At 36.7% G+C, this 24466-nt stretch overlaps 1 protein-coding gene across 3 annotated transcripts in view; it reads right to left on the reverse strand.

Annotated features, from left to right (window-relative positions):
* SGCZ (sarcoglycan zeta) overlaps window positions 1–24466 on the reverse strand; it is an 840489-nt gene that overhangs the window by 337014 nt on the left and 479009 nt on the right. Inside the window, exons 1-2 of one of the 3 annotated variants that reach the window (XM_075196204.1) lie at window positions 23489–23740; window positions 23196–23361 (exon numbers count right to left, since the gene is read on the reverse strand). The exons of the other annotated variants lie outside the window; for them this stretch is intronic. Of the exons in view, the coding sequence (XP_075052305.1) occupies window positions 23196–23228 (33 nt within the window). The 5' untranslated portion in view covers window positions 23229–23361; window positions 23489–23740. Of the gene's footprint in view, window positions 1–23195; window positions 23362–23488; window positions 23741–24466 lie in introns of those variants that run through there. 3 annotated transcript variants of the gene reach the window in all.

Consider the following 24466-nt stretch of genomic DNA (forward strand, 5'->3'; position numbering starts at 1 on the left):
TATGACTCATTGTAGAGAGGCAGTAATTACAGCTCAGGGAATGACACACAGTTTTGTGGCTGAAGAGCTTGGTTTATTTGGGCATCCCACAAAAGAGAACATTTTGGTTGTTACTTGTTGAAATGTAGAATAGAAAGGGATTGTAAAATTATACTTAATAATAGGCATTAGACTAACAGTTCTCATTTTCCTCAATGTTGAAAATGTCATCACATTCATGATAATTCTGGTCACTGATGTAATAACCACAAAATATTAGTTCATCCCCACTGGAATCCAATGTTAAAGATACTACTTGTAATTGTGGCAACAAAGGGATTGCTCATACAATTTATAGTTAATTTTTATGAAAACCAGTTTCTCAACATTTTTGGGAAGTAGCCTACTCACAATTTTCCCAGCTGTGCTATACACTCTTAGAGGGTGGGCAGCTGAAGTACACCATAGCTAGTTTGTACAAGGTGCTACAAATTGTAATTTTTTTTCTTCCAGAATTCAAAGGTACTTTCTGAGAAGCTATTTTGTAAATTATCATTAAAGTAAACCTCTAGCAGTCTACTAATACAAGGTGTACCAGATTGAGATGTGATAGAGGTGTTAATATATTTGGGCATTTATTTTAAGGCTGAACAGATGTCATAATAATATTTCACATTGGTGTGCTGTATTGACTCATCATCAGTGTGACTCTTAGAAAATGTAGTTTTTCTTCTAGCTGAAGTATTTTTTGGGCGAAGGTGAAGCAGGAGACATGTCAAGAGTGACTTAAGCCAACAGCTCAAAATGAGTTGTGTGCGTCTGTGAAGATTTGTGTCAGTTGGAAATAAAGATATTACATATGACTTAAACCTAGGATCAAGCATGATTGCTAAAATGAAGTGATGCAAACCCTTGTTTCCAGATCAAGCAAATTAAGAACTTGATCTTCAAGGCCAAAATACTTTGCATATTTGCTTATTTTCAACTCATCCTCAGCTTCTCCAGTTGCTTTTACAGTAGTTTGATTATGGGTATGAATTGTCTCAGGCTGGCAGTGTCTGAACTCAATTAATTTGTTACAATATCAAATTATTTGAGTAGCTTGCATAAAACTGAAAATATTCTTCAGTGTGCTGAAGTAAAATATAATGTCTCCCCTCTAGCTATCTCATGGCTTGATGTGTGGGTCTGCTGGCTTTTTGCTGTTACACCAGTCGCTGAAGCATATAAAGAGTGGAGTTCCACCTCGTTACTGCCATGGGAGATTATATATTTTTTTGCACCTGCTGCAATGATCTATATGTGGTTGCTGAATGCTGAAAGTACTAAAAAAAAAGTTGATAGCCACAGACAGCATTTCCTACACTGACCTCTCATTTTTTAAGAACTTCTGAACCACCAAGTTTATTGTGTGTCCAAAGCATGGTATTTTTGTTTGACCAGTACCACTTATCCATATATTTGTAGTTAAGTGCATAGTTGGTACAATGACATGTTCTATTAACTATTACAAAAAGTCTAGGATAATTGTTATATCCCTGCACACAAGGAACATATAGTACACGCACTTATTACATGAAGTTTAGAATAATTGCTATATCCTTACAGATAAGGAAATAAGAAACAACTGCCATTATGCTCCATTGGAATGTCATCTGTATCACGGTGAAATAATTGCTTTTATTACTACTATATTTTATTGCAACAATGATATGATTATAATCAGACCAAACAAATGATCCCTCCGGCGGTACCTCCCAACTCCATACAAGAGCCAATCAAAGACTGTGGAGAGGGAGATTTAAACTCACACAACGATCAGGGACACATATTTTTCCTTGAAGAAGCCTCACAGCTATGAGATGAAAAATGTTGGAAAATACAGCTTCATTCACATTGCAAGGACAGAGAAAGCTCCTGTTTTCAGACTCTTCGACAATCATATAGGGAATTCTAATAATTTTGGACTCAGGTTCACAAGCATTTTTCACTCGGTAACTATAAACTATTTGGACATCACACTAAAGGTGAGTGGAGATTCTATTGTTATGGAAAATTCTTCTAAAGAAGATGATGCCCACAATTATCTACTTTATAAAAGTAGTCATACTCGGGCTTGAAGGAACAATATTCCGAAGGGTCAATTACTTCGGATGAGAAGGAACTGCTCCGATATAGGAGATTTTAAAAAACACTCTGAGAAATTATAGAGATCATTTATTGAACAGGGCTATTCGGATTATATACTAAAAAAAGGTCTATAGTGAAGCTGAAACAATTGATAGAGACCACCTGTTTGTCCAACCCTCTAAAAAGAAAGTAGAAGATAGATCAATGGTTTTTACCACACAGTTCAATAGTCATGCAATGGATATCAGGCATATTATAACCAACATTTTGCCTCTATTAGAGCTGGATGTGTTTATTGGTCTGCATCCTCGGTTGTTCGCAAGAAGGTGACCCTGCAACAAAATGCATTTTGTGTTCTGCAGTTCAGCAAGACTGAATCTGTAATTGTGGTGCAGAGTGTGTTTCAACACCATTTTTGCATTGATCTTCCAATGCCAAAGAGCAGTCGTCATTGGTTCCGACACTTTGAGGAAACAGACGGTTTATGTAAGGGGAAGAACACAGAATGACCACGCACTTCAGAGAAAAACGTGAGAAGAATTCAAGAGAGTTTTCTGTGTAGCCCGCGCAATTCCATTCATCGTACCAACTGAGGTAGCATAGGACCCCAAGACTTGGTGCTATACTCTTGGCCCCCAAAATCCACAGACAGCACACCCTGCGACTTTTTATTCTGGAGATACATAAAAAAACATGTTTTTGTGCACCATTAGCGAATAATCTGAAAGACCTCAAAAATAAAAGCACGGCAGCAGTGAATTCAGTGGAAGAACACACTCTAAGACGTGTTTGGGATGAATTCAACCATCATCTTGATAATGTCCATACAGCAGGTGGAGGGCACATAGAGCATTTATAAAAATGGTTAGTAAAATTTGATAACTCATTAAACCGTTTGTAATTTTTTGTGCAATAGTAACATGTTGCCAGTGTAAAAATATATTGCTTTGAAATTGGGTCCATCTTTTTGAAACACCCTGTACATTGCCTCTTTTACCATCAGACCCTCTACAAGACACTTTACGAGCACAGAATTGCCACAAACATCCTACCCACATGCAATTACTTCTAAAATGGTAGCTGAGAACAGAAGGCTATATATAGAAGACATAAAAAACTTGTTATATCCAACATTCTCCTGGAAATTACATATTGCCTCATTTTTAAATCTAAATTTGGCGCGAGTCATGACTCGATTGGACTTGGTACACCAAAATTCAGATCTGCCAGATTTCTCTGAATCTGAACCGCTTTCTATTCCTTGAAGGGTTCTTTTCAAAGCCAAAAATTAATACATTTTGGCACACTATATTCAAATTGAGCCTCAAGAAGATGCCTAAGTTAAAAATATTTATGAAATTCTGTTTTAGGGCTATCTCTGTAAACCATTATTAGGGTGGGTCTGTCAACCAATCTCTGAGTTGGGCCAATTGAGATGCCAAATAGTATAATTTAAAGTTGAGGAGTGCTAAAGTTCCAAATGCACAAGTTCTATATAGTATAATTAGTTTTTTTCTTTCCTTCTTGTTTGTCCAAACCGGAGAAGAAACCATTTTATTCTAATTTCCTGAAGATATGTCCAGAAATATAAATCGGCGAATGTTGAATTGCATAAAGAAATGTTGGTTGAATTAACATTTTAATTAAATTATATATGTAAGGTAATTTTTTCCATGCCTGTGTTTTAATACAAAGGTGTTAAAACAGGGGGGTTAAAGTGGAACAAATTCTGTTTGGTTATTGGAAATCCCAATCACTGTATATTTAAATTTATGGACCGATAATAAGAAGATGGTGTAAATGATATCCTGTGGGTTGTCCTTCTAACTGGAAAAATAATCAATTTTGTCCAGTTATTTTTGGGACCAGAAAAATTGCAAACCTTCCTACAAACTACATTTATTTTTTAAGGAAGATTAATTAATCAAACAAGAATAGCAACATATATGTATAAAGTAAATTCGTCAGTCCTTTGGCTTGGTTATTTCTAATTGAACATGCAAGAGGTTCTATAGCAAAAGCAAATAGCGTTGGTGATTGTGGGTGAAGAGAGGATTGGGGAGTCATTTAAGTCTCTTACATTACAAGTAAGTAGGAGAAGTCCATCAATCGTAGAGAGGGTCCTAGTTATATAGTAATTTTATTAATAAGTGACAAATAATATTCATATAGTTTAAATTAATAAACTTCTCAATTATACTTACATTACAGGCAAAGTGCAGTATATTAATAACAAATTTCACAATAAATAAGATCTTAATTTGGTTTTATTCAGTGAATCCCCATTGTATCAATGCTAAAGATCAGTAACCTATCTTATGAAACTGCAACAAAAGCAAGATACCATCTTGACCTTACCATCCCAATGGCCATCTTGGATGTACCAAGCCATGTAGGTTAGGGCATGATCAATGAAAATTAGATGATAAGGTGATGCCTTTGGTGGCTGGGGTTCTTCCATGCTCCTTTTAGCGCTGTGTAGGTACAGCAAAATATACTGTGCTTGGAGTGGGGCAGGTTAACCTTAGTAGCCCTTTGCATAGTGCTGGGAGTCATGTCCTGACCCTTTCTGGCATTTGCATTTTGTACAGGATAGTCTACATATCTACAGCCTATTATTGGGATATATATATAATGACCCTTGCCTGGTAGCAGATTGGGAAAGTACTACATTGTTATGAACCTTGTTGACATTGAATGTCACTTCCAGGTACCTTGCGTCTGTTGCATGTTGAGGTGTCTGTTTTCAGGGAAATACTGACTTCAGCAGAATGCTTGATACTAGAAGCTGTAATAGCAGCAGTCAGTTATTGACTTAGGTTAAATCCAGAAGTTGAGGAGGTCAAGGTTAGTATAAAGAATGGATGTCCGGATCCAGAGGGCATACCAGAAGTAGGATTGAAATGGTAAACCAGAAGTAGGATTTAAAAGGGAAAACCAATAGCGGGATTCAAAGACAGGTCAAGATTAGGGACTCTGTAGCATAGTAACTCAGGATCACAGGAACTCTGGTTACTAGCAAGATCTCAATAATCTGGCATTCTCAGTATTTATCTTATATAGTGCCTTTAGACTTGACTCCTGGGCAGGAGCTCTGATGGAAACATTTCATTGTTCATACCAGATGTGTTGGCCATGTGCTAGATTCAGGAAAGCTCAAGATTGTCACTTTACCCAGCACAAAAACTTCCAGGGCACAGAAATGACGGTCTTGAGAAGGACAAGAACTTTCAGGGCTTAAGAATGAATATATCCAGAGGGGGATTAATAGAGATCAATCTTGCTGCCAGAACATAAAAAGAGTCTGTGTAATGGTAAATATACCTTCAACAAATACTCTAATCTGTTAAGAGTAAAAAAGTAAAAAATAAAAAATAAATCCTATCAGATGTAATTCACAGAAAAACTTGATTGAAGCTACATTGGTTTTATCTTGATGTGACATAGTTCAACCAGTTTAAAATAAATTAATGTAAAAACATCCCTTACCCCATCTAGATTACTAGGAAAGGGTGCACTGAGAGATTATCAGAGGGCAATCTCTCACACACAATCTCTACTAAGATCTGATTGGTTGGAAACTTCTCTTAAAGATTCTTTTCAAAGATTTTACGGAACATTCCTCAAATGTATGACTATTTGGCAGTTCTAGGACTTCCCATGGGGAGGCAGCTACTAAAACAGTACCTCACTGTGTCTTCCCTGTATATAGGGGATACAAATTTGTGTGACAGTTTCTCAACACTGTAAGTTTTATATTTATATAAGTTTTTCCAACACATTTTTTAGTTTCAGCTTCTGGGCAGTGAACACCGCAGGTTAGTAAAAGGGACAACATTTTTTAGTGAACTACCTTAGCAATCAGTGTCAGTCAGCAACATTTGCTATAGCAGTTATTAAAGTTAGTGACCACCATAATCTTTAATTTTCTCAGTGTTTTTCTAGTTTTCTTTTTCATCATTTTTTAAATTCTGCCAATGGCCGATTGTGAAACATGTTTGTTTCTAAAATATTTTTTTTACATTTTTTAAAATTGAAGTGTTTCTTGTGTACATTTGCACATTTGAGCTTGACACACTGCCATATTATTCAGTTTCCACAAAAAAAAAAAAAATCTAATAAGGAAATTAAATAAGTACCATAAACAATTACAATGAACTTTCTGATAGCGTTGGTTTGCAAAGGTATATTTTTATTTACAATATTCCAACTATTTATATTAATTACATACCAGTGAGCTCTACCCGGGTCCTCTTATATCATGATACAGTTATCAAACTTAACATATTTAACACACATTTTTCATATTTTTATTAAAGATGACCGTAGTGCATCTTAGTTCAGATTACAGATTGTCTTAGTGTAGCTTTCCTTATTATATTGTAGTCATTATTCTATGTTAGGTATTTATCTATAATTTATTTCCATGACCTCCCTTCCTGCATCTAATCATTGTTTCATACATATCTATGGACATTGTCTATATATTTTACTGCAGAATGTGCAAATTATAACATTTTCTACCTCACTACCAAACACATACTGTCCTGTGTGGGCTCCCTGAACTCACCATTAATTTATTTACAGCATATAAATATTTTACTATAACTAACTGGTCCCAGCAGTGGTAGTATTGTTATCTTCTGCCGTCTACGCTGTTCTTCATGCTCCAGCTCAAATCCCTGTAGTTATCAATGTCAGATACTGAGGTACTTCCTTTTTGTGCTGAATCACGCTGCTTTGCCATATTTATGGTCTGAGATGGAGCAAAGAGAGTAGCAAGTAGCAGAGGTTAATGAACCCTACCATCGACAGGTAGGAAGGTAGAAGAAGGTGGGCTAGAAGAAAACATGCTCAGTTTCTCTCTGTCAGCCTGTGTCTGTTATTGTGTTAGAATTTATGTCTGCCTGCGTGATCTTTATTTATCTATTTATTTAAAGCTGTGAAAAGTAAGGGATAACATAACACCTTGGAGCTATGTAATCGGTATAAAAGCACTAGGCTGAAATCCTTTTAATTTATAGCGTTAGAAACAAAAATGAACAGAGGCAGAGCTATAAATATCCCTCTCATCCAACAGGATCCTCATTTAATACATATATTTAATAATATAATACATAATAAAGGAGTCAAATATAATCAATTTCATTATAAAATATTATTAAATTAATTATTAACCTTCAACCATATACATTTGATGAGTCCCATTGATATTGGACCTCTGTATATATTTTCTGTCCACGTATTTGTAAATATTATAGCATGTCATTCCATTATATTGTGATTCCTTTTAGTGATATGAGTCCCTGATAGATCCAGTAAATTATCTTTAAAAATCAGTCTGCTCAAATAAAAAAAAATGGGATTATTACTCATTTTTGAAACATAAGTGTCAAGCTAGTTTTCAGAGTTTAAAAATGTTATAGAGCTAAAGTATCTCACCCTTTTAATTTCTATAGCAGACTATTCTAATGTTCAGGAGGCTCTAGTGCCTTAAGGAAGAACGAACTTAATGGATCAGGGGGTGGTTGCTGTTTAGAAAATGTGGACAGTGGTCAAGTAAATTGTAGAACTTCGCACAAATCTGAGAGTGGAAATATTTCATTACTAACGCGTTTCTTTGTAGCTTGCAATTCCATCAAAAGCACAAAACTCCTCACAGACTTTTAAAATATTTATAATTGACATCATAGATTACATAAATTATATAGCATGACTATATTGAAATAAATAACTTTACTGACAAGTAGAATATGTTTTATTCAATGCATATATATTTAAGCCTGCTAGTATACTGTATGTTAATTTGAATGAAATACATTCAACTTTAGGAGCTTCCAATTTTCCAGAGTAACCATATCGGGAGTGCCAGGCAATTGCAGAAATCATAATAAAGATTTATTATAGACATTTACAATTTACAAATGCCAATTATAATTTAAGTCACAATGCACATTATTGTTTATAATCAAATATATGTTCAGCTAAATTGTTACATGACATACCAATGTGGTGGAAGTAGATCATAACACAGAATACACATAGCAAAGGGGTAAACTCATTGTAAAGATATCAGGGCTAAAATCTGTTATTGGGTTACTTAATCACTCATACACAGTGCCAAAGAAATTAAATAATGGTGATTTATTGAACGTTCGCACTACACATTAACATCAGCTCCAATACACAGGAAAGTGTTTATCCCAAGATTTGCAGTCAAGGGCATGATTCATTAAGGAGCATAAATGCTGATATGTGATGTATTTTGCATAAAATTGCTCTGCACATGCTCAGAAATGGACTATATGCCAGTGAATGCAAGTGCATGCAATTAATCTTCGAACATAATGGACACTTCAGACAGCTTATGATTTCAAATGTGAAATGGGGGAGAGAAGGGGCATACGCCAATGTACAGTAAGGGTGTTGAGCGCACACACATCTGTCTGATTCAAGCTCTGGGTATCTCTGAAGGGGATGATTTTTAGCTGTATCACTGGCACCAACTACAGATGTAAGTGTTGAGTGATAGTGATTACTGCTGTGTATGCATGCCATAGCATGTATTTACAATCAAGAACAACTATAAAAGTTTATTTTATGTACAGTAGGCATTAATAACCTCCTGGTATCTGTATTTAATGGAAGAAAATTTTTTTCATTTCAAAGTATTTTTATTAATAACTTTATTATATGCTAATGTCTTTAATATTGTTTTTTTCTGTGCATTCTTATGGGACTATATATATATGCATTGTGCGTATCCCACAGTGTGTTGTGTCTGCCTGCATACAGCAATTGCAGATTGTACCTGTATTCAACTAGAAATATTTCCTGAGATGTTCTTCTTATTGAATACAGGCCTTACCTGCTTGCATTTTCCGTCCTTTTAAAACAAATACAAATTATGTTCACTTTGTATCCCTTAATGACTCAGGCCCCAAATCATTACTTCTCTATAGTAACAGGTAATAGCTCCGTGTCCCACAGCTTAAGATTCCATCTGAAATGGCCGGCTAAACTGGTGATGGAGCGATGGAAACTGGATCTCTGCTCAACCTTCTCAAAAGTAGCACATTCCATCGATTTTTTTTTTATGCATCCCATCTTTATACCTTATCCTAGCTACCTTTCCTATGAGCAGACTGCATAGTACCACCATGTCTGAACTGACATATGGCTATGTTTATTAGATCTTTTTTCAAACTATAGAGATTACTGAAGACATAATGAAATTACCTCCTCTACACATAGACTGTGCAAAGCTCATTAAATCTCAGTGATTGAACAATGTATCTTGTTATCTCTGGCACCCACCTGACTGAATTATAAGGGACATCAGATAGGATTTCTAGCAATATAAAATTTAACTAAACATGGTGTATTATATAATTACCTTTAAAAGTGCCCACTCTGTCTATGCACAGTCAGTACAGTGAACTGTTAATTAAATCATACATAATATTTTTTCAAAAAATGCCACATATGAATTTACAGGAATAAACCCATAGGCACATACTTAGTAATGTTACACACAGCTTATCTGCAACAGTTGTTACCATAAAATATTTAGAATATATTTATAGTACTCAAGCTGCCCACACAGCGTTTTCCACACTCATGTATAATAACATGATGTTGAATATACAAATTGAAAAATATGCAGCATCACCAAATTTCACATCAAATCACCCATGTCCAATTTCCTTGTATATGAATCCGAATTGTGAAAAACATAAGAGGCCTAAGTCATTAAGGAGAGCAAAGCATAAAAAAAGAGTAACTTTGCACCTGGACAAAACCATGTTGCATTGGAGGGGGAAGTAAATTTAAAATATGGGGACAGATTTATCGTTGGGATAGAGCATGTCCTAGATCAACTTTAAATTTCAGTGTAAAAAATAAAAACTATCAAGTATTTGTGTGCTAGAGGAAAAAACAGCCAGTATTTAACTTATGCACAAAATAATAAACTAATTTGAACCCCTTGCATTGTAACATGGTTTGTCCAGGAGACAATTTTTTTTTGCCTTACTTTCTGTAATGACTCAGGCCTAAGGGGTAGATAGAATGCTTAGCAAATTTAGCTAAGTATAAAAAAACTTTAGCTATTATAGCTGTATATTAAGTTCTGTAATATACAGGATTTGTTCTATAGTTGTGGATCTACTTTATCTTAGTATATTTAAAGAAAATCTGCATTTAGTACCATTTGTTTTTACTAAGAATTACATTACAATTGAAAACCAAAGTTTCAATAAAATACATGAAAGTTCAATCGCTTTGTATCTTTCATAATGCTTTGGATAAGCAAATATTTGTAATAGGTATATTTCAGCAAGGAAATCCTATTTATGAATATAGTTTAACTAATATGTCCAGGAATATAATGGTAATTATTACCCATATACCTTAAAACAACAACCACCGCTCACAACTGAAAAATAGTAAACACCATTTAAAGTAAAAGAAGACAGCAAATGGAAACAAATTAAGCATGGATAAAGATTATATGAATGTAAATTATATTTAAATAGTTAATAACTAACAGCAAACAGCACACAACTAATACACATTATATATATTCAAAATGCATCATGCAAGCCAAATAATGTGGGCATACTCTAGTAATGCATAGTAGTAAATCATTGCAAAGTTTACTAATGCATTTTGATTAATGTTAAATGTGGATGGCAATGCATAACTTGTCATTGCTTGGAGATGAGTAAGTATGAAATGGTTTGAAATTTGGCAATTGTTTGCCAGTTTTGCGGACCAAATTGCAGGAATGAAATTGTAACATTGTAGTTTAAAGAGGTTGGTTGCTTTTGTACATCCAATTCCATTGTACCTGCCCACTACCATATATGAAATAATAAGATTCCTCTGACCAGACTTGGTAGCTGGAAGCCTTACAACTCTCTTTTAACTAACTTTTTTGCTTGAAGAATAGAAAATCTGACCAGATCCAGATTTACTGCAATCTGAATATTGAATATTCTATACAATGTCTAAACTTCAGCTACGGGCCCCCACTCCACATTCTTTTTCATGTCTGATCACCAGCTGAAACACACATTATTAAACACAGCAAGTCTCATGCACCAATTGTTTTCAAATAAACAAGAACATCTGAATTTCATTGGAATACACAGCATATTTTACATTTTATAAAGGTTATACTTTCACCACTGAAACTAAATGTATAAGGTCAGGACCCCCTTACAGCCCTGGGCCAAATGCCATTTTCCAAAATTCCTCAAATATAATCCACCACTAAACAGGAGAAACATTGGCTCAGCATTTACTCTCAGGTTGATTTTTTGTAATAGTAATGAAAATGTTTTATTTCACTCCACAGACAATATTAATTTACTAATATTGCAGTTAGGAGCACAATTTGCACTAAATCATAGTAAGCCGTCAGATGCTTCCATTCATTATATAACTTGCACTAGATTCATATGCTAATTGTTGGTTGGTAGATGGGGTTCAGCACAAATATTGCACCTAAATGCAATGTTAGTAAATGAGACTCAATGAGAAGCAGTGGAAAAGTCTTGAATATACCTTATGTAGGTATATTTGAGATGATGGTAATATATGACCCTTTCTGCTCATTAAACAGAGGACCTTCACATGGTTAAATTGCTTAATACAAGAAAATACAAGAAAAAATAGTAATACAAGAAAAAAGAAGGACTACGGCATATCCTACTTAAGTAGGAGTATATGGAGGCAGACAGTAAGACTCATTTACAAGTGCAGAAGTGAAGAGCAGACTACTGTTGTTTTTTCCCATTGTCACCAATCTACATTCCTGCAAATACACCATATTTTATGGTAAAGTGCTTGGATTTGTAGGACTAAATGGTAGCATCTACCAGTGTTAAAAATACTGCTCCTTCTACTAGGTAGAGTTAGGCTGAGAGCGGGTGTCAGTGTGGATTAGAACTTGTGTGTACTACATTTTGTTTTGCAGGCACATTCTTTAAAAGAGATCAAGCGGTGGTGAGAGTGCAAAAGGACTTGAATTCCCCCCCCCCCTCCCCCCATCTAAGGCTGTGAATATTGAACCTTACCCAATCATCATCATTATCAGCTATTTATATAGCCCCAATAAATCCGCAGCGCTGTGCAGAGAACTCACTCACATCAGTCCCTGCCCCATTGGAGCTTACAATCTAAATTCCCTAACATACACACACACACACACACACACAGAGAGGGATAGAGAGACTAGGGTCCATTTGATAGCAGCCAATTAACCTACTAGTATGTTTTTGTATCTTGGGAGGAAACTGGAGCACCCAGAGGAAACCCACGCAAGCACAGGGAGACCATACAAACTCCACACAGATAAGGCCATGAATCGAACTTATGACCCCCATTGCTGTGAGGCAGAAGTGCTAACCACTAAGCCACCGTGCTGCCCATGCTATGTTTTTAATGGAATGCATTTGTACCTTCCAGTTGCACTATTATGGAAAGTTGTATTTCAGACTTATATTGAGACACACATTGAACAAGGGCGTAAAAACTTTTGCACACAAAAGAGTGGCAAATGTTTTAAAAACAGTCCTGATGTCCCTTTACTGTCATAATTAATGTAACACATGCATGAAGTTAAATATAATGAAGGTGGTGATATTATAGTGGTAATAAACTGGACTTCGAAGTGACATTTTCACTCTTCACACCATGCACATGTGGATCTTCGTGTGGTCTAGTATCCCAAACCATATATTTATTTATTTATTAAGGTGGCAAAGCCATAGTCATCCTCCCAGACCTGCTTTCACTAAACAGTCTGGTTTGAACTAAAGCTCTAACATGTCTGGCACAGACACAGGAATAATATACCTGTCACTCACCGGACTGTGAGTGCCATTTCCCGTGTGTTCAGGAACCGTGGCCGTCTGCCATCCTGAGGGTCTGCGCATGTGCAACCCTTATCAAACCTTCAGTACCTGTTGCTTTTAATTGATTGGATGATCAGGCAACCCTCCCTATTTAAACCACCTGTGATCATTACCTGGTTGCCTGATCTTGGAGTCTCATTCCCCATGAGCCTCTGAAGGTGTTCCTGTGTTTCCTCGTGTATTCAGCTCCTGCTGATTCCTGTTTACTGCTATTGTGGTTTCCAGACCACTTCAACTCTCCTGTGTTCATCGTGCCTGCACTCAGCTGATTCCTATCGGCGACTACTACCGGACTCCAGTTCGTTTCAACTCTCCTGTGTTCATCGTGCCTGCACTCAGTTGATTCGTATCTGCTACTACTACCGGACTCCAGTTCGTTTCAACTCTCCTGTGTTCATCGTGCCTGCACTCAGCTGATTCCTATCTGCTACTACTACCGGACTCCAGTTCGTCTCAACTCTCCTGTGTTCAGCGTGTCTGCTCTCCGCTGCCTCCGTTACTACTACAGAGTTCCAGATCGTCTCAACTCTCCAGTGTTTATCGTGTCAGCTCTCTGCTGCCTCCGTTACTACTACAGAGTTCCAGATCGTCTCAACTCTCCAGTGTTTATCGTGTCAGCTCTCCGCTGCCTCCACCACTACTACTGGATACCAGACAGCCTCAACTCTCCCGTGTTCATCATGTTTCCAGTTTCACTTACTACTGCTTCCTGAGTATTGCTTCGTTGATTCTGGATTACCTGTCGTGCGCTGCACCAACCTGATTACCGCTTACTCCCTCTAGTGGTCTCACCTCCTGCCAGCCTTCAGCCGTTCAGGTATCCCTGCACGTCTCTCTGACAGCCTGCTCTCCTGAACCGCGGTATGCATACTTTCCATTGACTTTGCTTTTGTATTGCATATCCATCTGGACTGAGTTGTGTTCTTCTCCGGAGCCTCCTATCCACTGAAGCTATTGTTGCCATTGACTTTGGTTCCTATTGCCTGGATAGCTATTGTGACTTTGTATACTTCAAGCAGCGCTTGTCAGTTATTGTTGTATTGTGGATATCATCGTGGGATCAAGTTCTGTGTGCCCCGTGTATACTCTGCTTTACATTCATCTGCTCGTGCCCCTCCTCACATATATATAGCAGTGGTACAACTTGCTGATGCAGACCACTGACTCCTGTTCCCTGTGACACCAGTTTCAAGTATCCTCTCACATAAGCAGTGGTACAACTTGCTATACGCAGACCACTGACTTCCCCATTACCTACTTTCACCTGGATTACATTCCTTCACTATAGACAGCGGTACAACTTGCTATACGCAGACCGCTGACTTTCACTACCTCCTCGCTACTCCTGGACATTCCTCCTCACTATAGCAGTGGTACAACTTGCTATACGCAGACCATTGACTTTCCTCACGTTTACTTGTCCATCTGGTTCCTCGTGTATATACATCTACTCATTACCAGTTGCTGCTAGTCATAGACTTTCCTTGAGCATTCTCTCACCATCTGCTGATTCTCCTGTTCCGTTGTCACCCTGCTACCAGAGAACCATAGTACCAGCTATATTACTCTGGTAAGTCCATCATCTGGTGATATCCTGGGCAAAGACTCCTAGTGCCCGTGACAATACCTAATGAGGGATGGAGCTCTTTGTAACATTACTATGCTGAACAATATTTTTCTGGCTTTGGACACGCACATGAATATGGACTGGTGGGATTTGTATGTGATGACTTTTCAGTCCCGGCTAATATGTGTAAGCAATAAAGTATATGCTTGAAGTTGAATAAAAGCTGACTTGTTTAGGGATAGAAAGAGTTAATATGTATTACTTAAATTGTGCTTTTAGTCTGAATGAGGTCTTGACATTTAATATGCTGTAGTATGTGATTTCTGATTTTATATGTAGTACATTTTATCTTCTGAATTAGATACTATAGTTTCCTTCTAGCCGTGACAATATGAAATGGTTGTTGTTCATGTTTTTGCTTTATGCGCAAATATGGTTAAGCTCCTTTCTTAAGATGAGAAACTAACTTTAGATTGGTTCTTGAACATCTGGGGGTAAATGTATTAACATGCGGGTTCTTCAACACCCGCGAGTTCAGAGTCTTCGGCGATTAAATTTAAAGCGGCGCTGCATTGTAAAGGGAGATGGGGGTTGTGTGTGGGATTTATGCTGCGCAATCTCTCATAAACAAATATTGTAATCTGTAAAAGAGAATGTAAAGAAAAAAATGTTTTGTAAGTTAAAATTTCTGTTGTATGTGGAGCAATGTGTGGCTAATTCATGTACGACTGAGAATTTTTTTGTTGCAAGTATACTTCAGTAATTCAAGAGTAATTAAAATATTTCAAGAGTTGTAGCAACAAATTCAGAGAGGGGGGGGCTGGGAAATTTTAGCCCGGGGGGCAAAATTCAACTCAGCAGCCTTTTAGGAGCATTTTAAAGGTAAAAAATGCAGGTGGACCAGTGACCCAGCCCAAGGCAGACCACTATAGGTCTGGCCCTGGGGGGCAGATGCCCTCCTGTCCCCCGGCCCAGCCAGCCCCTGAACACATTGAATCTAATCAGTATTTAATTATTTTAAGGATGCTGGAATACAAAGAATAAAGGATCAAATATGGTTTGAGGTTACCATAGGTTAGAAAGTGGGCAGATTAGATGGGCCAAGTGGTTCTTATCTGCCGTCAAATTTCTATGTTTCTATGAAAAAGAGTGTTACTATATACACTGATTTGAGATAACAAAGCAGCTGCATATAAAGAAGTTGTAAAGTACAAAATGTTTGTTTACCTAATGTACAATGATTAATAGAAATGCAAAAAGATTGAGAATAGGAGGAAAAGACCAAATTGGTGGATGTACGATGCTCACAGGATGAGCAAGGTGTGTGGTGCAACTCTGACAGTACACCAGTCACCCCTAAAATACTCTTACCAGTTTTGTCACAGATGGCCAGGATAAGTCTGATTCAGACATATTGGTATGCACCTGGGTTCATCACAGTAGCAGCCAGATACTGGGCTTCTTGTATTATCTGCTTACAAAATAATGCAAAAAGACCAGTTTGGTCAACAACACCCTGACATCTACCCATCCAAATTTTGCAGATAGACTTTATTTAACTTCCAAAAGTCATAATGTTACAGTATGTTTTGGTTTGTGTAGATCTGTTCTTGGGTTGGATAGAAAGCTATGATGTTGCCATTGCAATAGCATCAAATACAGCAAAAAAATTGGTACAAACATTTGTTTGCAGGTATGGTATACTATATACCATACCTCCCCCCAGACTCCCCTCCCACCACAACCTCTCTATCGTGGTCAATAACTCTACCACCTCCTCTGTCAACTAAATCCAATGCCTGGCTGTCACCCTTGACTCCTCTCTCTCCTTTGCCCCCCACGTCCAATCCCTTGCCCAAGCCTGTCGCTTCCAACTGCGCAACATTGCCCGCATCCGGCCCTTCCTCTCTCAAGATGCCACCAAAACAATCATCCACTCACTCATCATATCCCGCCTCGACTACTGCAAACTTCTCCTCACTGGCCTCCCCCTCTCCCATCTCGCCCCCTCTGCTCCGTTTTCAATGCGGCTGCTCAACATATCTTTCTCTCACACTGCTCCTCCTCAACCTCCCCTCTCTACCACGCCCGACACTGGCTCTCCTTCCCCTACAGGATTCTTTTCAAACTCCTCACCACCACTTACAAAGCTCTCTCCCAATCTACTGCCCCATATATCTCTAACCTCCTCACCATTCACACTCTGGCCCCCTCCCTGCACTCGGCCAATGACCATAGCCTCTCCTCCACTCTGATCACCTCTTCCTACTACAGAATCCAGGACTTCTCCCGAACTGCCTCCCTGTACTGGAACGACCTCCCTCTCTCCATCCGTCTCTCCCCCAACCTATGCTCCTTCAAACAGGCACTTAAAACCCACTTCTTCCTTAAAGCCTACCAACCATCCAGCTAACTCCTCATCCACTCTTCTCATTCTCCCTCTCTCCCCTGGCCCTTCTCTTCTTTCCCCCTGCCTCACTGGCTCCCTTTCGTGCCTGTTTTTGTTCCACCCTCCCTTAGGATGTAAGCTCTTATGAGCAGGGCCTCCCCTCCCCTCCACACTGGTTCTTCTGCTCTGTCTTTACTCCATATGTCTCCCTGGAGTTCGTGAAGCATTGGTACTTTGTGTTTATTGTTCTGTACTTTGTCACCCTGTTTTGTACTACGGTTTGTACTGTGTACGGTGCTGCGGAAACCTTGTGGCGCCCAACAAATAAATGATAATAATAATAATAATATATGCAATATCCTGAGGCCATGTTAAGCACTTCACATGGGAATCAACAGTTAAACACCCTTTATCATCCACAGTCCCGTGGGAAAGTAGGGAGTTATAATGGAACAATAAATAACAGATTTTCAAAGATATGTAAAGAAACTTGTTTATTATGGCCAGAAGCCCTACCACTAGTCTTACATTTTATCAAAACCCCACCCAGAGGACCTTGAATATTTCTCCTTATTTGGTGTTATTTGGAATATTGACTATTGCTGTCTCTGCTCTCGCATCTGACCTGAGCAAAACTAACGGCTTAATAGTGAATTATTTGATTTCACGTAGTAATCTACTAAAGAAGATCCAAGCAGCTGTAATTGGCATACAAATGGTTCTCATGGATGGTGCCTGATTACATAATCTACAGCCTGTTGATGATGTATTGGTCTGAAGCTTACTAAGATCAGGTTCTCTGACAGACCAATGAGAAGAACCATGACAGGTGCTTCTGACAACACCAGCTGCTGTCAAAGTAAAGGACTCATTCATGCCTCAAGATGCCACCTGAAACAGCACAGCCAGAAGATATTCTTCAAGATTTCACCAGAATGAATGTAATTATCAAGTAAGGAGTTTTTGGGCTCTTTACCAATGCTCTCAATCAACAAGTAGGGGATATTTCCACAGTCATAACAACACTGTGGCACTTTATCAATAAAATGACTCTTACTAATCTGGTCTAAGACCTAAATGAAGAGCACTGTTAAGAAAAGAAATTATGTTCTTCAGTGCAGTATTTGGACTAAAGCCTGTCAAGAGACTATAGGATTTCCTATTCATTTGTAGTGTATTAGCATGTGCAATATATCTATGCCTTGATGTTTTCTCCCCCAAAGGGGAAGCTGATAAGAAAAAAAAAATCTAATGTCACTAGTAAGGGAAATCATACCCTTACACTCATAAGAGGGAAAGGGTCTAGTGAAAGATGTAAAGGGATGCCCCGGTAAGAAAATGCATTTGTCAACATTGTGGGCACCCTCCAAAAGAGGTGTGAAAAATGGTTGACATATACCACATGTTTATTGGGAGAATTGCTAAAATCTCTGACTGCTGGTTATGCACACACACCACAAAGAGAAGAAACCTTGGGATGGGTACTAGTACCATTGGAAGTAAATGAAATAAGTAACTTTCCATGTGGGAGTAACATAAACACAGTATTTAATGAAACTAGGATACCCTATTTAAAAGTTTTAAAATATATTGAGCAAGCACCATTATGTTACATCATATCAACCAAAGGTAAAATATACAAGATGAAAGTCTGGGGGACTATTAAATGTAATGTTTATAGATTCACAATGGGGAACATCTACCCCAAACTGCGTAAAAAGATGGTGCAAGTACAAAAGATAATTATACCTAATAGGCAAATAAATATAACACCATCAGAGAAACTTACAATCATGCTCTTAGAGAAGGTAGTCTTCCAGTAAAAGGTTGCCATTTAAGAAATCTAGTCAAACCTTGGTTAGCATTGTATGAGATAGGGTCAGGAAAGGAAGGATGGGCATATATATTATTGGACGAGGTATATTATATATGTGGACAGAAGGCTTACAAATAGTTACCAATGGCTTCTAATGTAACATATTTTCTGGGTACTCTTGTTCCTAGTTATTTTTATCTCACATATTCTGAACATTTAGCTCTGTATGAGAAAGCAAATGGCCATAATCTGGTAAGACATAAAGTTATCTAACCGATGGCTACATAAATGATGCTTCCGGTGGGGAGGTAATACTAAATATGGTACCAGTCCTATATGTGGTATAAATAATAACTATAATTTCATTAGAGGCTTGTGGACCTTGATTGGTAATATAACAGCGATATATGATGAAAGTTTTTCATATATTAGCAAAGAGTTACAAGCTATAAAGGTAGAACTAATCCAACATAGACTTTTGAAAATGACTTGCATGGCTCTAGAAACTATTTGTGGGTCTAAGTGCTGCACTTATTTTATTAATGATACTGATTCTAAAGAAGAGATTGGCCACTACATGGTAGAGATTGTAGAATTAAAATTAGGCTTTAATAATGAGACAGTGGGGGGGGCGCAGAGAATGATGGGGAGGGGCTTGGTAATGCATATTCATGGTTAGATCCAACTACATGGTTTTCAGGTGTAGGCAACTGGTTGAGGAAAGTGTTTGCTTCTGAAGGAAGGTTTTTCGGTGTAATTTTGCTTCTGATATGGATTTTAGTCAAATGTACACTGAAGATATGTTTTACAACATGTCTGAATAAAATGGATAAGAAATAAAGTACATGCTAGAAGTTGAATAAAAGCTGACTTGTTTAAGGATAGAAAGAGTTACTATGTATTGCTTAAATTGTGCTTTTAGTCTGAATAAGGTCTTACTAATTAATATGCTGACAGCTGAAGCATGTGATTTCTGTTTTAAAATGTGCTAAATTTTGTCTTCTGAATTGTATATTATAGTTTCCTTCTTTCCTTCTAGTCTTGACAATATGAAATGGTTTTTATTCATATTTCCGTTAGAAAATACTTTACAGGCAAATATGGTTAAGCTCCTCCCTTAAGAAACTGGTTTGAGATTGTCTGATAAGCATCTGTTTTCTGCGTGCTTCTGTTAGGATGTGTACATGTCTAAAAATAACCTGCCATTATTATACTAGTTTCCAGCATTGCATTCTTTTGAAACTACAGTCTCCATGCACATAATGAAATAGAACTCTGACTTTGAAAAGACTTTGTAGTTTCCAGAATTAATCCATAACATGACCTGTACCTGAAGTTTGCTCATCAATAATCTACACTTATTTACTTGGACAGAGATTATATTCATTTTTGCAGAGGATGCTAATATATTTTCATTTTCAACCTTAATACAGTTCAAAGACCCCTTTCTCACTGGTTTCCTCTTTGAATATATATATATTTTTTTCACTATTCAAGAAAATAAATCTGTAACTACTTTGAGCATATTGAATGCGGTGGTCTCCAGCAGTACGGAAATTGAATTCCTTTGGCAGGAAAATGACGACAATTTCATTTGAGTACTTTTTTCAATCAAAACTTAACTCTAAATTTTGTGACATTCAGTAAAAAAAAAGGAAACATTAGTTCCAGCAAGTACCTGATTACTCATTAAACTGTACAATGTCTTTAGTGTTAGAATTTAATTCAAATGAGCTATTTTCATCAATACTACTGCACCTATAATTCTGAATGTTAACAGCAAAAAACTAATTCTCTGAAAAGCATATTGTGTTTCTTATAAAGCAGAGGTCAAAAAAGTAGAACAAATATAGTGTATAATGATTTCTTAATTTACTTACCATAAAACAAAAAAATACATTCATGTGCCATTTTTTGTGTTGTGATTGCACTAAGATCACATGAGCAATAAATAGACTGTACATTATGCCAGCCAAAATACAGGAATATGTGAAGCCAAGATCCTTCTGATTCACATTTAGATGGATGGTATATTCATTCTTAAGTATAAAGGACTGTGTTTCAAAATGAATTCATTACAGTTTATTAGATTCGTTCTGGCCAATGTAGGTGCCAACCAAACCAGAATCAAACTGATTGATTCAATTCAGCTTGTTTTCAGCACAATGTGCTTTTCGCTCTAGTAATACATTGAAAAGAAATGACCGTGATATACAGAGAAGAAGTCTAGACTACAAGTGCAAATAAGAATAGTATTACAATTTTTCTGTATTGTATGATATTTGAAATGAGTATTACATATTTGTGCATATTGTACTGTAAAATCAAAAGTAAGAATGTATTAAGGAAATCATTTTTGGAGAGATACTATATTTAACTAACAAGACAATAACGTATTCATAACATAGATCGCAGTCAGGGACAGACCACTGGTGGGGGCAAGCAACACTGTATAATAGTAATAAAAGAACCAATGTCAGGGTCACAAGCCAAAGAGCCAATGCTGGGTCAATATTTGGCATTTAGAATAGTACAAACAAATAATCTAGTCAATGAAGTGCTATAGCACTTAGTTAATCTGCTTCTCAGGTAATGTGTTCAGAGAGGGAGTACCTTGTCTAGCCTGATTGGGTGACATTAGTGAGCCTACTCATGCCTATACTTGTCCAACAAGAGATGCACCTAGACCACTGCTGAGTCTCAAAGTGCAGAATGGGACAGAAACAAATATATTCCAACTTTAAATATTTAAATTGCTATAAATATGTATTATATTTATTTTCAGATATTAACAGTCAATAACAGATAATATTACCTACATATATATGCTGTATGTCCCAGGTAATGAATGAGCAGTGGGAAGAGTACAGAAATATGATATCTTAATATTTGGCAATTTAATACTGGATTTTAAGAACCAGGGCTAGATTTACTAAGCTGCGGGTTTGGAAAAGTGGGGATGTTGCCTATAGCAACCAATCAGATTCTAGCTGTCATTTTGTAGAAAGTACTAAATAAATGACAGCTAGAATCTGATTGGTTGCTATAGGCAACATCCCCACTTTTTCAAACCCGCAGATTAGTAAATCTAGCCCCTAGGGTGTTTACTACAGCTTTTTTCTTGGACAGATTAGTCCAAATTGAATAGGTACATTTACTGTAGCAAGCTCAAGATAGTGCTTCCAAGAGAGGATATATGACATACAGTACATTGCATGTATAAGAAACAAACTAAATTTCAGTGACAGTTTTATAAGGATAGGGAATGTGATTATGCTTCATTACCAGATCGGTTTTCCCATTCTGGTGATTTTATAGTTTCACTAGGAAGAATTATTGAATATATTGTTGTTAATATGGTGAAGGAAGTGCATCTAATTTTGTACAAATTTGCATATATAGATTCACTCCCCCATTTTGGAAACCCCACTTATAAATATATTACTTAAAAGCCTTGTCACTTTAAGGCCATTTCTCTCTTATTACTCTAAATTTACTTTTTACTCCTAAAATACTGCTTGACCAATTCTTTTTTATGTCTAAAATAACTCATGAGTGTAAGTGAACATTGTGGACATCGGCAATGCCTCTATTACATTTCATATTTGTACAATTTAAGGTTTTCATTCTATTACTATTCTCATGCATTTGAAGATGAGTCAAGGAAGGATACATTTCAGAATTTGTCTTTATTTTTTTTATTTTTTTTTATTTTGTTACTGTCCTTCTAAAATGATTTGTTTTATCCCAAGAAGCAAATTTATAGTAAGACTACAGACTGATGTATCTCACCTGCACACATGTTAAATCTAGTGTTATCTGGATCTTATTGAAACACACATGCAAACTAGTAGATCCAGGTTATAGTGGTTCTAATAATGCTGATTGCATTCAAGACCAGGCCCAGACCTCCCCTGTGCTTCGTTAGATTTTCCACAAATGACTCCTAGGAGTATGTTTTCAAAGCGGGTTTGAAAAAGTGGAGAAGTTGCCTATAACAACAAATCAGATTCTAGTTATCATTTATTTAGTACATTCTACAAAATGACAGCTAGAATCTGATTGGATGCTATAGGCAACATCTCCACTTTTTCAAACCCGCAGCTTGATAAATTTACCCAATAGGTTCACAATATTGCCAGTGAAAAATAACGGCGCAGTGCCTCTGCATTTAACTCAGATAATTCCTATTGAACACTGTGTTTTTGCATTTGGGGGGACAGGGGCCAAATCAATTGGCTCCAGTCTCTTCACTGAACCATTAGTCAACGTTTTTTGTGCTGGCTGGCGTACCTTACCTAATTTAGTTATGGAAACAAATCAACATGTATATTTTAATGTGCTACAGTGAGGTAATGAAAATGAAATAAAATATAGAAATGTAGCACATACCATAGGTCCCTCTGAAAAGTTTTGAACAATCATGTGTACTTTAAGGAATGTTATATTTTGGAGTATGTTCCAAATATATCTACTTTTTCTTCCACAAACTAGGTACTTCTTATTGATTGTTTACTTTCTTTCTTGTCAGCATAGGGCACAAGACACATAGAACCACCTACCGATGAGAAACAGAAATATAAGTATTGCAGTATTTTAGGAAACACAATGTAAAGTGTGTATTGTATTATGTGAGATTCATATAATACTGTTACAGAACAGTTGTATTTCCTACATCCACAGACCTTTATAAGTAATTTATTCCCGAAGGTTTTCTTTTTCCACAACTTTAGCACAAGGTGTACACTCATTTTGAAACTTTTCTTTACGTCTTGAAATAAAAGCATAGCATTCTTTCCACAGGCACTTATGAAAATTCGAGAGTTGGAACTTGTTCTAAAACAAAATACATTTGAAAGAAAGCTACTGATTGCTCATGAAAGAAACATTTTCAAACTTATAAACAGAACATTAAACTTGATGAGATATATTTACATATACTTATCTAATGAGATTGGTAGGCAAGGAATTATTTTAACATTCCCAATTTTCATCGTTACTTGTTCCTTGTCATGTGGTGCAGATGGTTCTTTGCAGTGTCCTGGAAAAGAAAATATATTATTATTTAAAGAAGAAGAAAAGAAATTAACTTGTGGAAGAAGAGCAGAGATATGGAATAAATGAGACAGACCAAAGCTTTAAAAGATGCAGAATTAACTGAGACACACCGAGAATAATAGCCAGCACATTTAGGAGTCCATTACATCTCCAGCTGGTAAATATCCTTCTCACAAATATAATTCTCCATATTGTTTATAAATAATGCAAACTTCATCTGCAACTCTATTATTCATATTACCGAAACCTAACTGGTCAGATTGATGATACTTGGCTTTTGTAAAGTTCATATATTATGTAGACACCCTATAATGGAGCTACATTGGCTCAGAGGACATTACATTTGTCACTGCATATACATTTTAAAATATTATTGAACATGTTATTTTGTCTGCGCCATTTATTATAGTGCAGTTTATTTTGTTTTGCTTTTCCATTTTTTCCTTTTAATGATTGGAACATATAAAATTATCAAATAACTATCAAAAGCAAAAAGGTAAATATAATTGTGGTGCTGATATGGAGGCGTAAATAACTTTCTATAGATCAAACTAATAATATTATTTTTTAATATTTAGAAATTCCTATCTCCAAGTCCTAAAAAA

Source organism: Mixophyes fleayi, chromosome 1, assembly GCF_038048845.1.
Source record: "Mixophyes fleayi isolate aMixFle1 chromosome 1, aMixFle1.hap1, whole genome shotgun sequence".
Classification (NCBI taxonomy): domain Eukaryota; kingdom Metazoa; phylum Chordata; class Amphibia; order Anura; family Limnodynastidae; genus Mixophyes; species Mixophyes fleayi.